Consider the following 13,867-nt stretch of genomic DNA (forward strand, 5'->3'; position numbering starts at 1 on the left):
GTCTGAGAAATATACTATTTTCCCTTCATTTCGGAAGGATAGCCTTGCAGGGTAGAGTATTCTTGGCTGGCAATCTTTGTCTTTTAGTATTTTGAAAATATCATCCCATTCCTTTCTAGCTTTTAGGGTTTGTGATGAGAAGTCTGATGTTAGCCTGATTGGGGCTCCCTTATAGGTGATTTGACGCTTCTCTCTTGCAGCTTTTAAGATTCTCTCTTTGTCTCTGAGTTTTGCCAATTTGACTATGACATGTCTTGGAGAAGGCCTTTTTGGGTTGAATACGTTTGGAGATCGTTGAGCTTCCTGGATCTGAAGATCTGTGATTTTTCCTATACCTGGGAAGTTTTCTGCCACTATTTTGTTGAATATGTTTTCAATGGAATCTCCATTTTCCTCCCCTTCTGGAATACCCATGACTCGGATATTTGAGCCCTTGAGGTTGTTTGATATCTCTCTCAGATTTTCTTCAATGTCCTTGATTCTTTTTTCTTTCTTTTTGTTTGCTTGTGTTATTTCAAACAGCCCATCTTCAAGTTCAGAGGTTCTCTCTTCAACTTCCACAAGCCTGCTGGTTAAACTCTCCGTTGTGTTTTTTATTTTGCTGAATAACTTCTTCAGTTCAGCAAGTTCTGCTACTGTTTTTTTCAGGACATTGATTTCCTTGTACATTTCCTCTTTCAGATCCTGTATACTTTTCCTCGTTTCATCATGATGTCTAGCTGAGTTTTTTTGTATCTCATTCAGTTTCCTGAGAATTATCACTCGAAATTCCTTGTCAGTTATTTCAGTGGCTTCTTGTTCTATAGGATCTAGAGTTTGTGATTTATTAACTTTTGGTGGTGTACTTTCTTGATTTTTTGTATTTCTGGTATCTTTTTTTTGGTGTTTATTCATTGTGGCAGGGGGTTTCACAGACCACCGGTTTGAGACTAATGACTAACTAGGATGTTGCTGTGGTTGCCAATTTGGTATGGCTCCCTCCGTGACTGCTCAGTTGGCCTCTAGTGCCTTGTGTGTGTGTTTGCCTCGGGTCTTGGGCTTCTCCGGGGAGCCACCTTTCTGGTCAGCTTGGACTCTGCTGGGCTGGTGGATCACGTACCACAGGGTGTGTGATCTCTGTTGAGCTTTCACTTCCTGTGCAGGACTTCTCCCTGTTCCGTGTGCTTTGGCCCAGGCTGTTGGATCGTGCAGTGGCGACCCCACAGGGTGTATGGTTTCTGTCGAGTCTCCGCCTCCCAGGTCGCACGTCTCCCCACTCTGTGCACACTGTGCTGGGCTGGGGCGTGTCTTCTGCGCCCCTCTTCTATCAGCTGGGCCTTCAAGACCCTGCTCGGCACCGCCTCGCCCAGGAAGTCTACCAGGTTTCTGCTAGGCACAGACGACCGGTCTCTCTGGGTTCCTTTGTAGCACTGTGTAGATCTTTCTCGGGTCTTGTTCACCTTTTTATCCCCGCGGCATAGAACGAATCTAGCGCCCACCTGCAGCCTGCTCTCCGGCAGGTTCAAGTGGACCTGAGAACTCTCCTACCACACTATTCCCAACCAGAAATTCGTTAGGCTCTTTTCCGAACTGGTGGCTGCAGAGATGGTATCTGCCTCCCAGTAACAGGAAGTTTACTGGGGGCCGGAGTCCAGGGTGTGGTGGAGTGACAGTCAGCCCGCCTGTACTTCCTTGCCCTCCTGACACTGGCCGGGGATGCTCCCCGCCACCAGCCCCGCCAGAGAACCGCGGAGGGAGTGGGAGGGGAGGCTGGCCTGCAGGCTCCGGAAAGCCCCGCGCCGGGCCAAGCAAGTGGGAAGGCTCAGTGAGGGCCAAGCCGGGCGGAGCTGCCCGCACCTGGGAAAATGGAGGCAGCCCCGGGGCGGTGAGTGGCCTGGTGATGCAGGTGGGAGCCAGGTGGGCGTAATCCCCCCCGAACAGAGCTGGGCCAGGGGTCACTCACAGGGTTGTGCCAGGTCGGGTGTTCACTCTCTGTCTCTGGTTTGTCGCCTTCCCTGTTCTCAGCCGCTGCCGCCTCGGGCTGTTCAGTCGCGGCGCGGCTCGGGCGCTCCCAGGAATCTTCTTTAATGCCGGCCTGAAACCTCGAATCCTGAATAGGGCAGCTGGCCGCCTTCAGCGTGGCCCCGGCCTCCGGGATCCTGTCTGCATCCACAGCAGCCCTGGCGCCGTGTTCCCTGTTTCAAGACTCGCTTTTGCAGCTAAGAAACAGTTCTTTTCCTGCTCCACACTTCAAAGCAGTTGCCTGTAAGTGAGGCAGCCTCTCCTGCCGGGGGCAAAGTGGCGGTCACCCCCCACGAACGGCCAGCAGCAGCGGTCCTCCCTTAAGAGATGGCAAGAGGAAGGTCCACAAGTTTCCCAGCTGCCTGAGGCCGAGTGGCCGCCTTTTCCACCTCAGCTACTCCACGCCAGCCGCCGCAGCCACCGCCATCTTGAAACTCAATTGAGGTGTTTTTTCTTCTGAGTGGCTTAAAAGTTAGCAGTTTGGTACTTTAGCAGCATAGGATCATAGAACTGAAAGGGACTTTGAAAAAGTTGTTTTCTTCAGACACCCTTGCCTCTAGGTAGGTGAGTGTCCAGGCTTTTCCAGGAATGCTCTTAATTCCCCTCTTGAAGAGCTGGTGAGTATTCTAAATGCTCCTTTTAACCCATTATAGTGTTTTAGCTTAATTCTAGTGGTTAAGAAATGTTCTTTTGGGCTGGCTGTTTAGCTCAGATGCTCAGAGCGTAGTGCTGGTAACACCAAGGTCCAGGGTTCAGTCTCTGTACCGGCCAGCCGAGAAAAAAAAGAAAAAATCTTCTGTTATCCATTCCTAAATTATCTGACTCAATGTAATATGGCTCTTTTGTTTGGCCCTTCATGAATATGTAAAACATGACTTTACATACCTATACAAAAAAACTGCAAACTCTATACTCAAGATTTTTGTTCCTTACCTGCTTGCCTTCCTCACCTTTCTGCCGTCTGGTTTCATCCTCACCATTTTAGTAAACATGCCCTTTGTAAGGTCATCATTGACTTCATCAGTTCTACCACCAGTTCTCTCTTTTCAGCCCTCATTGTAATTGGTATCTTTCTGCATATTTGGCATCGCTGATCATCCCCTCATCACCCTTGGTTGCTGCAGCACCTGTCTTTCTTGGTTCTTTGGCCTGCCTGACCATCCTCAGCCATAAAGACATCCTCAGGTGAATATGTTTGAACGCTAAAATTTGCATTACTGAATCCAAACCGTGCATCTCTCCCAACAAACACCCCCTCCCCTATCTCAAATCTACTACTTTCTTCTTTTTCCCATTTAGTTTTATGGCATCACATCCATCCGGTTTTCCAAGCTTGAAACCTCAGTATCATCCTCAACTCCCACTCTCTTATTCCTTAACTCCAAACCCTGTGGCCTGTAAGCCTGAGACATCTCTCAGATTCATCTCTGCGCTCTCATTCTCACTGCACTGATTCGAGCTCTTTTATTTTGTTTAAATTGTTGCAGTAATCTAACTGTTCTTTCTGTCCTGGTCCCTTTGTATTCTACGGTCTCCCTCACTGCTATGAGTTAGTTCCTCCATTAGGAGTTATCACACTGCTTAAAAACATTGACATCTCTCCATTTACCTTATGAAGTCTTGATGCCTTAGCATGAATTATTAGGAACGTCATCATCTGACAGCAAATTAACCTTTCAGCCTTAACTCCTCCCCTGTTGTGTAGTTCACCTTGTGCTTCAGCCACACTAATCATAGCTCTTGTTTATGGAACACTTATTATGTGGCAGGTACCTTGCTAAGCGATGTCACCCCTTCTCTGAAGTCTTTCCCGGGCCATATTAAGTTCTTCTTCCTCCACATTCCCATGATTAACGTGCCACCAGGATGACATTACAACCACATATTGTCATTATGTCTTTGTTCCCCAGGGTCTTGCTGTATAGCCTCTGCCCTGCCCTTTGTGCACAATAGGCACATAATAAATGTCTGTTCAATACTTGGTAGTCCTTATCAAATTGTACCTTAATCTCTCCTTTCTGCATTAAACATCCTGAATTTTAAAATATTTTTTCATGTTACATTCTTCATCCTTTTATCATTTTTTAAATTGTCTTCTCAAACTTTTCTGGTGTCTCTTCCTCCATTTTAAACTGTGGTGATTAAAATTGGACATGATACTCAAATTGGGATCTCTGGCCAATACAGGGTAGAAAACGTCTTCTGACCCTTGCTGGCTATATTTCTTTCAACATAGTGTAATGTGTTTGCATTTAGCCAGTACTTCTCCTCTTTATTTTTATTTTTGTTATTTTTGTACTTAAGCATAGCATCTTGGGTTTTAATTGTTTTTAAGGGAACGTTTTTTAAATTTTCACAGTAATTTGTAATTTTATGCTCTCCATAATATTAATAACCATCCTACTTTAGCATTTTCTGCATAACAGAGCACATGACCAGTTCCTTCCATTAGCTAGATCATCCTAAGGATATTGAATGGCATGAAATCCAAGGCCATTAATGACTGCCCTTTGAATGTCGCTTTCAAACCATTTGTACATTAACAATACCATACATTCCCAGTTTGTAATTGAGAACGTTAATTGAGAATGTAATGTAAGACAGAATAAAATAACTCATTGAAAGCAGGAGAGATCCTTGTGGTGACTGAATCGAGCTCTCCCTCTCTCTATATATACACAAACGTACCTGAATAAACACATATATTCATCTGGTGATATTTATTCTACTTTGTGCCTGGCACTATGCTATAATTTTCCCCTTATCTATATACCTGTTACTCATAAAAAGAACTAAGTGGACCTAACATTATTCGTTCAGTAGAAAACTATAGTGATTGCTCATGATATTTAATACTCTTACAAGCAGTTAGATCATTCAATATAGTATTTTTCTAGGTCTTGATGTTAAACTAATGAGTTGCTAACTTTCAGGGATATTCTTTTTTAAAGATAGAAACATCATTTGTTTATTCTTAAATCTCAAGAAATAGTCACCAGGAATCTGTTTAGTGCCTTGTGTATGTCTAGTAGTTAGTACTGTCCTTGACAATCTGGTGGTAGTCTGGCAAAAATAAGTGATAAATGAGGTACACGCTTTCACTCAGGCTGGAAAAGCATGCAGGTTGACAGTTAAAATATGACATAGTATATAAGCAAGTGTTGGATTATAAGTCAGGAATATATATTAAAATTGAAAGAGAATTTCAGAGAATGAACAAAATTAAAATGGGCTAAACTATTGAGATGACTTCATAGAGAAATTGATCTTGAAAAAAGGACAAGATTTTGATATAGGGGACTTACATGTGGAGCACAGCACAAACAAAAGCAAAGCTGGTTTTGATATTTTAGAACTTGTTTTATCCCTCAGTCAGAACATCATGATTTAGTTCTTCCTTGTATTATTCCTAGGAATAATCCATACTTATGCAGGCAGTGTGTGAATGTTTCTGTAGTTCTTCTAATCATTTAGCCTGAAATTAGCACTCAGGAAAAATCTGTAAAGACCAGTCCATGAACCAGTGAGCATTACTCTTTGCCTAATAAAACATGTAAGACCACCAGTGATCAGACTAACTGTATTTTTAAAACTGCTAATAATATTATACAGAATTTATATATTGTACAATTTTAAAAGAACCTATCTTCCCTTTTGGAGTCAGCCTATATTTTAGATGTGCTGTGTAAGCATTTCATGTCTACTTTTGAACTTTCTTTCATAGTCTCCATCACACCCAAGAACTGCTCTATGAGAGCACCAGAGACTTTTTGCAACTCAGATTTGAAAACCATAATAAAGAGAAGTCATGGATGCTTGAAAAGGATCATTTGATGTCAAAGATTAAGCAATACAGAATGCAGTGTAAGAAGAAAGAAGAGAAAATTGGAAAAGTTTTGCCGGTTTTACATGACAGTCACCATACCCAAAATGAATATATTAAGGTAATGTCCTTATATCTAACAGAAATTGTTTATTTTTCTGGAAGAGTGGAAAGAACTGAGAGAATTCCAAAGAAACTTCACATTGTCATATATGATCCATTCAGGTTGGCCAGTTAGCTTGTTGTTTAGAGTTATAACACCAAGGTCAAGGGTTTAGATCCCCATACTGGCCAGTTGCCAAAAGAAAGTGTGTGTGTGTGTGTGTGTGTGTGTGTGCGCGCGCGTGTGTGTTGTGTGTGTGTGTGTGTGTGTGTGTGTGTGTGTGTGTGTGTTTTAGGGTTCTCCAGAGAAGAACGTGTGTGCGCGCGCGCGTGCAGGAAGCCTGGCCAATTAGCTCAGTTGGTTAGAGCACAACCTTATAAGACCAAGGTCACAGTTCAGATCCCCGTACCAGAAATAGGTTCCAAAGAATAACTGATCATTATAGTGTTTGGGATTTAAAATATTAGACTACTGATTGATTCATTCATTCAACAAATACTTATAGCACTCCTACTATGGATGTAGTGGATTGCTTGTCCCCCCCCCCCCCGAACTCATTGAAGCTTGAATCGTGTCCCCCAAGTTTTATGTATTAGAAACTTGTCCCCCACTGTGACTGTTAAGAGGGTGGGAAGTCCTATTATGGAAATTGAAAGAAGGGCCTTGAAAAGGTGATTGGATTGTAGGACCGTGCTGTAGTAAAAGGAGTAAAAACGGTGGTCAGGGGTGTGGTTCTGAGGGCTTTAAAAAGAGAGTGAATGAGGAAGTTGCTCCCTCTGCCCTCTCTGCTTTCACCATCTTGCAATGTGAGGGGTCATTGTTGCCACCACTAGATGTGTTCCTTAGACTTTGGACTTCGCAGCCTCAGAAACTGTAAGCAAATAAATTTGTTTTCTTTATAAATCACCCAGTTCTGTGTATTTTGTTATGAGCAACAGAAATGACTAATGCAGTGGGCTGGACTCTCGGGCTAAGTAAGCTAGACAAGGGCTGCTTTAATGGTGTTTATATTTTAATGGGTGAGAAAGAAACATTAACAAATAACCAGTAAGATTATGGATTATATAAAAGTGGTATTAAGGGAATAAAATAGTTATATATGAAGGTTGTATGTAGTTGCCGGAAGCCTACTTTATTTAGAAGGGGACCCACAGGGACCCTATTACATCTAGTGTTTTTGCTGAGATCCCAAAAAATGGGACTAAGATTATCATACAGACCTAGGGGAAGAACATTCCTGACAGAGGGAAAAGCTCATTTAAAAGTCCTGGAGTATGTTCAAGGAAAAAGAAAAGTGTCATCACGATTATAGAGGAAGTAACATCCAAAAAGGTTGGAGGGGTAGGAAGCAGCCAGTCATGGTAAGGAATGTGAATTTAGCTCTGAATATTGTTATGTCTTAGGAGGATTGTGTGTAAGGAAATAATGTGATCTGATTTAGGTTTTTAAAAGATCATTTTGGCTGCTCAACGGAACATGTATAATAAGTGTTGTGGTTGATATTTCTTCCTTTTTAAAAATGAACTTCAGGGCCGAGCCCGTGGTGCACTTGGTAGAGTGCTGCGCTGGCAGCGCAGTGATGCTCCCACCGCGGGTTCGGATCCTATATAGGACTGACCGGTGCACTCACTGGCTGAGTGCCGGTCACAAAAAAACGACAAAAAAAAAAAAAAAAAAATGAACTTCAGAAATGTAGTCCGAAACATGTACTGTATTGTTTTACTTGGGACAAGTGCTGAGCTCCATTATCTGACTCTTTCCAGAACCAAAAATATTTGTTTTATTTTAAATAATTTCTACAATATACACTTTAGAAAAAGGTCTAAGAGAATAGTCTGGAAATAGGTTTTCACATGTTCTCCAAACTTCCTGCCATCTTATTCCTTAACTTATTTTATACTTCTGGAAATACTTTCTTTGCTTTCCCTTCTTTCTTTACCTAAGTGCTATTTGAATTACCTAAATTGTAGAACTGAGTATTAATGTTTTTTGTCCTTTGACTTGCAGTCCCTAAAGGATAAGTTAGTACAAGAGAAAAAGCTGTCTAACATGTACCAAGAGCAGTGCATTTCCCTAGAAGAAGAACTTGCCCGAATTCGTGAGGAAGAGGGTGTAAGGAGAGAGATCTTCAAGGTACAAAGTTCTGTCTACTTGTGATGGAGCGGGGAGAACAGATGACTTAGGCAAATGCTTCCCTCATCTTCATAAATGCCTTCCCAATCCCCATCTCTAGGATCGCACTAACAGGATGGGGAAGCGTTTACAGATAATGACAAAACGCTATGAGGCCTTGGAGCGTCGCCGTATCTTGGAAGTAGAAGGCTTCAGGACAGATATTAAGGCTCTCCGACAGAAACTGAAAGACTTGGAGCAAATGCTCTATAAGGTAATTGCTGATCCTGAATTATCGTGAGGGAGAGAAGGCGTGGGAGTGAGGAAACATGGTCATGAGGGCTCCTCAGAAGAAGGGTGTGCTGTTTTCCTGCTCTAAGACACTAACAAGGTACCATCCTCTAAGCTCCCTGAAAATCAGTTGCACAAGCACACACTAGAGGGAAAACAAAAATAGACTGAAATAATTGAATGACGGTATCATTAATACTTCCATCTAAGCTCAACTTAACAGAAATTGTTGTCTCTCTCAATTCAAGGAGATTGAAGGATTTATGTCTATTTTACAAATGGGGAAAGTGAGTAATTGCACAATAAAGTAATTTTTTCCAGTCAGACATAGCTTTTTAGAATCCAAGTTGCAGCTTTGTGCAATGGCAGTATCGTCACCAAGAGGTTTATCCAAGGCGCAGATATTGCTGATAGGATCCAAGTTGCCTCAGGAGCCTTCTTGATGAGATATAACCAATCACCTACATATCTTTGGTGATCACTGTGTGCCCAGCAAAGTTAATTATAGAAAAGATGAGATGCTTTCTTTCATTCTTTGGCAGATTTACCAGTAATGTGTTTTTTGTTTTTTGAGTTTTTTTGGCAGCTGGCCTGTACAGGGATCCAAACCCTTGCCCTTGGTGCTATAACGCCACGCTCCAACCAGTGGAGCAAACCGGCCAGCCCAGTAACGCTGTTTATATTGGTCTCTTCTTTTTACTGTTTGTTAGGTGTTCATTGGTCTGTCTCTCAAGGCTCCTTTACTATTGTATGGGAAAGCAAGGAGTCTTATGTCTCTTCTGCTTTAACTCTATGCTTTTCTTCTTTTAGTCAGTCACTGAACAAACTAAGGGTTGAATTTGTCTTATGTACTAAAAATCCCATAAAAAGGAGCCATCTGGTGTTTATGACTGACTTCTCTACCCTGGCATATGCCATAACCATTTCTTCTTCTTTTTCAAATCTGTAGGCAACAATTAATTCCCGGGCAAACCAGGATCTTGCCATTCTGTGTGAGGTTCGGGACAGCAATAGACGGGCACATAAGATACAAGGAGAACTGAAGAACCTTAAGTCCAAAGTGTTTGGTTTGGAGAATGAACTTCGACTCTGTTGATGTCTACTTCTGGAACTGGCCTCTGTTTGGAAGAGGTCTGCTTCCCGAAGCCTGAGAAGGTCATCTGTTCCCAGAAGAGACCTAGCGTTGCCTAGAGTAGTGGTATCCATTATTATAAAGATAGAGCGAACAATCCGGGACCACTGAAAAAGCTTTTCTTGGAGGCTAAGCTTTATTTATAATTTTCACTGTCCTGTTGACATTTTGGGGGGTCAGGCTTATAAACTGATTAATTAGTGGCTTTCCCACATTATTTCTCCCATTCTGACAGGTTTGTGTATTTTTTAAAGAAGACAGTGATGAAAACAGGAAGAAAGCATTTTGCTATGAGCTTGGCTGAGTGTCAGTGGGAAGAAGACTTATCCTAAAGAGATGAGGGACACGCTGAGGTCACCTTTCTCCCAGGCAGAGACAAGGCTGCAGGTCACAGCTCGTCAAATTTGACTTTTTTCAGTCATGAATGTGTCCTGAGTTACCTCTTCAGATACCCAGTCTCATGAGGTTTCAGCAGAGGGCACTAGAGACCCTACTCTTAAGCAAAATGTTCATCTGGAAGAATAGAGGTGCCGCTTGGCAAGAGGGAGTGAAACTGAAGACCCTTCTGTGAAAAGTTTGCATTTTGTCAATAACATGGTTTTTAAAAAATAATGTATATTTTAAATTAACTATTTTTAATAAATATGTAATTGAAAATATTCTACTCATGTTTTCTATAATTCCTCATTAAAACCATGTTTATGCTTCGTTGGTGATGACCTCAGTTTACTTTTTAGTTCCGTGGTCACTGCAGTTTGTACAGGTGACAAGTTTTTCTAAGTGATTCCCTGAAGTCATCTGGTGTTTGAGGTAGCAAGGGTAGTACAAAGGTGATAACACCAAAACTTTATCCATTCTCAGGCAAATTGCTGTGCATTTGAGACAGAATAATTATTTATGGACCTGGATGGCCTGTGGGAAGTGAGTTGGTCTTAGCTTAGTATAGCAACATTCTCATTTACTCAGGAAAGAGGAAAGAGCTCAGATTTTTGTATTTGTGTTAAGGGAAGTGATGATTGAACTGCCAGCAGGAGGTGTTACATTTTTTTAAAAGGTTTATGTTAGCAAATTAGTGTTTTTCATTGATAAATCCCAGAGGGTCGCCAGTCCCAGGCCTTAGAGAGATTTACATAAGTGGATGGTTCTTCCTTTTGTCCTAACACTTAAGGGAATTGGCTTTTCATGGCTGTTGTTTTTTTGATACTGTCAAAACAAAAAGGCTTATTAAGTCAGAGAATTTCAGAGTAAAAGAAACCTTAGATATCATACAATCCAACTTACTTATTTTATGTATGACTCTGAGGCCTATCACCATTGACTTCAGCAATCGGTTGATAATGTTTCTAGCATCCTGGCCTCAGTTCCAATGCCATTCCTCTTCATATTAACCAAAAGGCAGCACACCTGAGTGTAAAGAGCACAGGCTTTGGAGAAGCACAGGTTTAGGTCAGTCACGCCACTTACTAAGACTCTCTAGGCTCTAGTCTCTCATCTGTAAAACAGAGAAACCTACCTGTTTCAGCAGGGTGATTGTGAGGACTGAGAAAGCAAACATCTAGTATCTAGAATATAAAGAACTCTTACAACTCAATAAAAAGACAACACAAAAAATGGGCAAAGGGGGCTGGCTGGTTAGAACACAGTGTTTAACACCAAGGTCAAGGATTCACATCCCGTCACTAGCCAGCTGCCAAAAAAAAGGGCAAAGGATCTGAATAGACATTTCTCTAAAGAAGATACATGAATGGCCAATTAATACATGGAAAGACACTCAATATCATTAAGGAAACCAAAACAACAAGACATCACTTCACACTCAGTAGGATGGCCGCAATAAAAAAGACAGTAACGGGGCTGGCCAGTTAGCTCAGTTGGTTAGAGCATGGTGTTACAACACCAAGGTCAAGGGTTTGGGTCCCCATACAGGCTAGCCACGAAAAATAAAAAGACAGTAACAAGTGATAGGGATGTGGAGAAACTGCATAGCTGGTGGAAGTATATAATGGTGCTGCTGCTTTGAAAAACTGGCAGTTCCTCAAAAAGTTAAGCATAGAGACACCATATGACCCAGAAGTTCCACTCCTTGAATATATGCCCAAGATAAATGAAAATATACATCCACACAAAAAACTACATGGATGTTCATAGCAGCGTTGTTGATAATGGCCTAAAAGTGGAAACAACACAAATGTCCATTAGCTGGTGAATGGATAAACAACATGTGGTACTATATGTCCTTACAGTGGAATATTATTCAGCCATAGAAGGCAATGATTATTGGTGTTAACACACCAAGGTCCAGGGTTCAATCCCTGTACCGGCCAACCACCAAAAAATTAAAAGTTTTTAAAAATTAAAAAATAAGCCAGAAACAAAAGGCCACATGTTGTGTGATCCTATACACATGAAATGTTCAGAATAGGCAAATCTGTAGAAACAGAAAGTAGATTGGTGGTTGCCAGGGGCTGAGGAGAGGGGGAAAATAAGGACTGATGGCTAAATGGCTACAGGGTTTCTTTTTGGAGTGATGAAAATGTTCTAGGGTTAGTGATGACGGTTGCCAAACTCTGAATATACTAAAAAACCACTGAACTGTACACTTACAAGGGTGAATTTTATGGTACGTGGGTTACATATCAATTTTTTTTTGAAAGAAAAGGTCCGTGAAATGGCTTAGTCTGGTGTGTAGCATATAGTGGGCTTTCAATTACCATGAACTGTTATCTATGTTTCCCACCATTGTCAGTCAGATGCCAAGATCTATTTAATACCATTCATTCCTTCATTCGGCAATTTATTAAATGTTTTTGTTTATGTACTAGAAATTGTGTTAGATCTTAAGTTTATAGAGAACACTAAAACAGTCTTTGTGCTCCAAAGGTTAGTGGGAGAGAGAAACAGAGAGAAAACTCAATTTAGTAGTGAAGTGCAGTGCTATTGGTGCACAGGATAGAAAACAGCAGAGAAGATGACTGACAGAAGGTATATTTGAGCTGAATCTTAATGAATTGAGTCAGACAAGAGACGGCACATTCTAGGTGGAGGGACCACATGGGTGAAGGCCTGGAAGAACAGACCGAGGAAGCACAAGCTCAGGAGATGACATTATGTAATAAAGGACACAAGAAATGGTATGAAATTTCATTTAATATAATTATGCAAATCTTTTATATATTTCGAAACTTTTGAATCAACTGAAAATTTGGGGGTTTACTTAAAAATGAAAGAAAAAAACAAGAAAACCTGAAATATTTAGTGATATCAATTCATGCATGAAATGCAAACTCATCTTAAAAATTATGGGTGGGGAAGAAGCATCGTGCAATAATAAATGTATGAAATGTTTACTTCCTGAGTGTATTAGTCCGTTTCTGTTGCTTATAACAAAATACCTGGAACTGGGTCATTTACAAAGAACACAAAATTTATTGCTTACAGTTTCTGAGGCTGGGAAGTCCAAAGTGCATCTGGTGCTGGCGACAGTGACCCAGGGGTCTCACGTTGCAAGATGGTGGAAGCAGAGAGAGCAGAGCAGAGCAAGAGAGACTCTCCTCTTCTTTTAAAGCCCTCAGAACCATGCCCCTGACCACCATTTTTAATCCATTCACTACTGCACAGTCCCACTGCAGATCAGGGTGAAGCAAAATCACTTAGTACCAAGATTTATTGCAGTATCTGCAAGAACAGCGAAGGATGGTGCAAAATATCCTTTGGAAAGAACCATTAGTGTCATCTGCTTTGCCTTTTAAAAGTTCTCTTTTAGACTACATGAGCAACTTAGTAATAAGTCACCTTTTTATCCATGAAATTTACATGATTTTTCACAACATAAAATAGCCTCTGGCTATGTTATTTTTGGCCTGGTCTTATGATACTCACTACCTCGCCACCCACACCACACTGGTTGAGCTACCAAGATTTACTGTAATATTTGCAATATAGCAGATTGTACTGTCACCACTCACTGCATATAGGAATAGAAGGAAGGAGATGACTGCTGTCCTTAGAAGAGAAATTCAGGGCCTAAGCTAAAGGCAGACATTGACGATAGAGAGGAAGGGACAGATTTGAGAAACGTTTAGGAGTATAATGGGCGTCATATCTTTGTGATGGATGAGATGTGAGGGTTAGGGAAGAGTTAAGGATAGTTCTCTAACTCCAAAGTTCCCAGCTTGGGGAACCATGTGTATACTGACACCATTAACTGAGATTCAGCAGGTATGAGATGCAGTAGGTTTCCAATAAATTTGGAAATAGGAATATGGAAGTCAATAGAAGTCAGGATTAAAGATAGAGATTTGGAATTATTAACATATAGAGATCATTGAAATTATGGATCCAAGCCATGGATGTGGGTGAGATCAGAGACGGCAAGCATACAGAACAAGAAGAAAAGAGGACCAAA

General features: G+C 41.3%; 1 protein-coding gene across 2 annotated transcripts in view; it reads left to right on the forward strand.

Moving 5' to 3' along the window:
* The window catches only part of CCDC77 (coiled-coil domain containing 77), a 45,626-nt gene extending 35,609 nt beyond the window's left edge, over nt 1-10,017 (forward strand). Inside the window, exons 9-13 of one of the 2 annotated variants that reach the window (XM_063113453.1) lie at nt 5,726-5,945; nt 7,935-8,060; nt 8,161-8,313; nt 9,280-9,461; nt 9,698-10,017. In XM_063113453.1, coding sequence (XP_062969523.1) covers nt 5,726-5,945; nt 7,935-8,060; nt 8,161-8,313; nt 9,280-9,426 — 646 coding nt within the window. In that variant the 3' untranslated portion in view covers nt 9,427-9,461; nt 9,698-10,017. Of the gene's footprint in view, nt 1-5,725; nt 5,946-7,934; nt 8,061-8,160; nt 8,314-9,279; nt 9,563-9,697 lie in introns of those variants that run through there. The other variant, XM_063113449.1, reaches the window with a different exon arrangement.
* Nucleotides 10,018-13,867: the final 3,850 nt, after the last annotated feature.

The sequence above is a fragment of the Cynocephalus volans genome, chromosome 1 (genome assembly GCF_027409185.1).
Source record: "Cynocephalus volans isolate mCynVol1 chromosome 1, mCynVol1.pri, whole genome shotgun sequence".
Classification (NCBI taxonomy): Eukaryota; Metazoa; Chordata; class Mammalia; order Dermoptera; family Cynocephalidae; genus Cynocephalus; species Cynocephalus volans.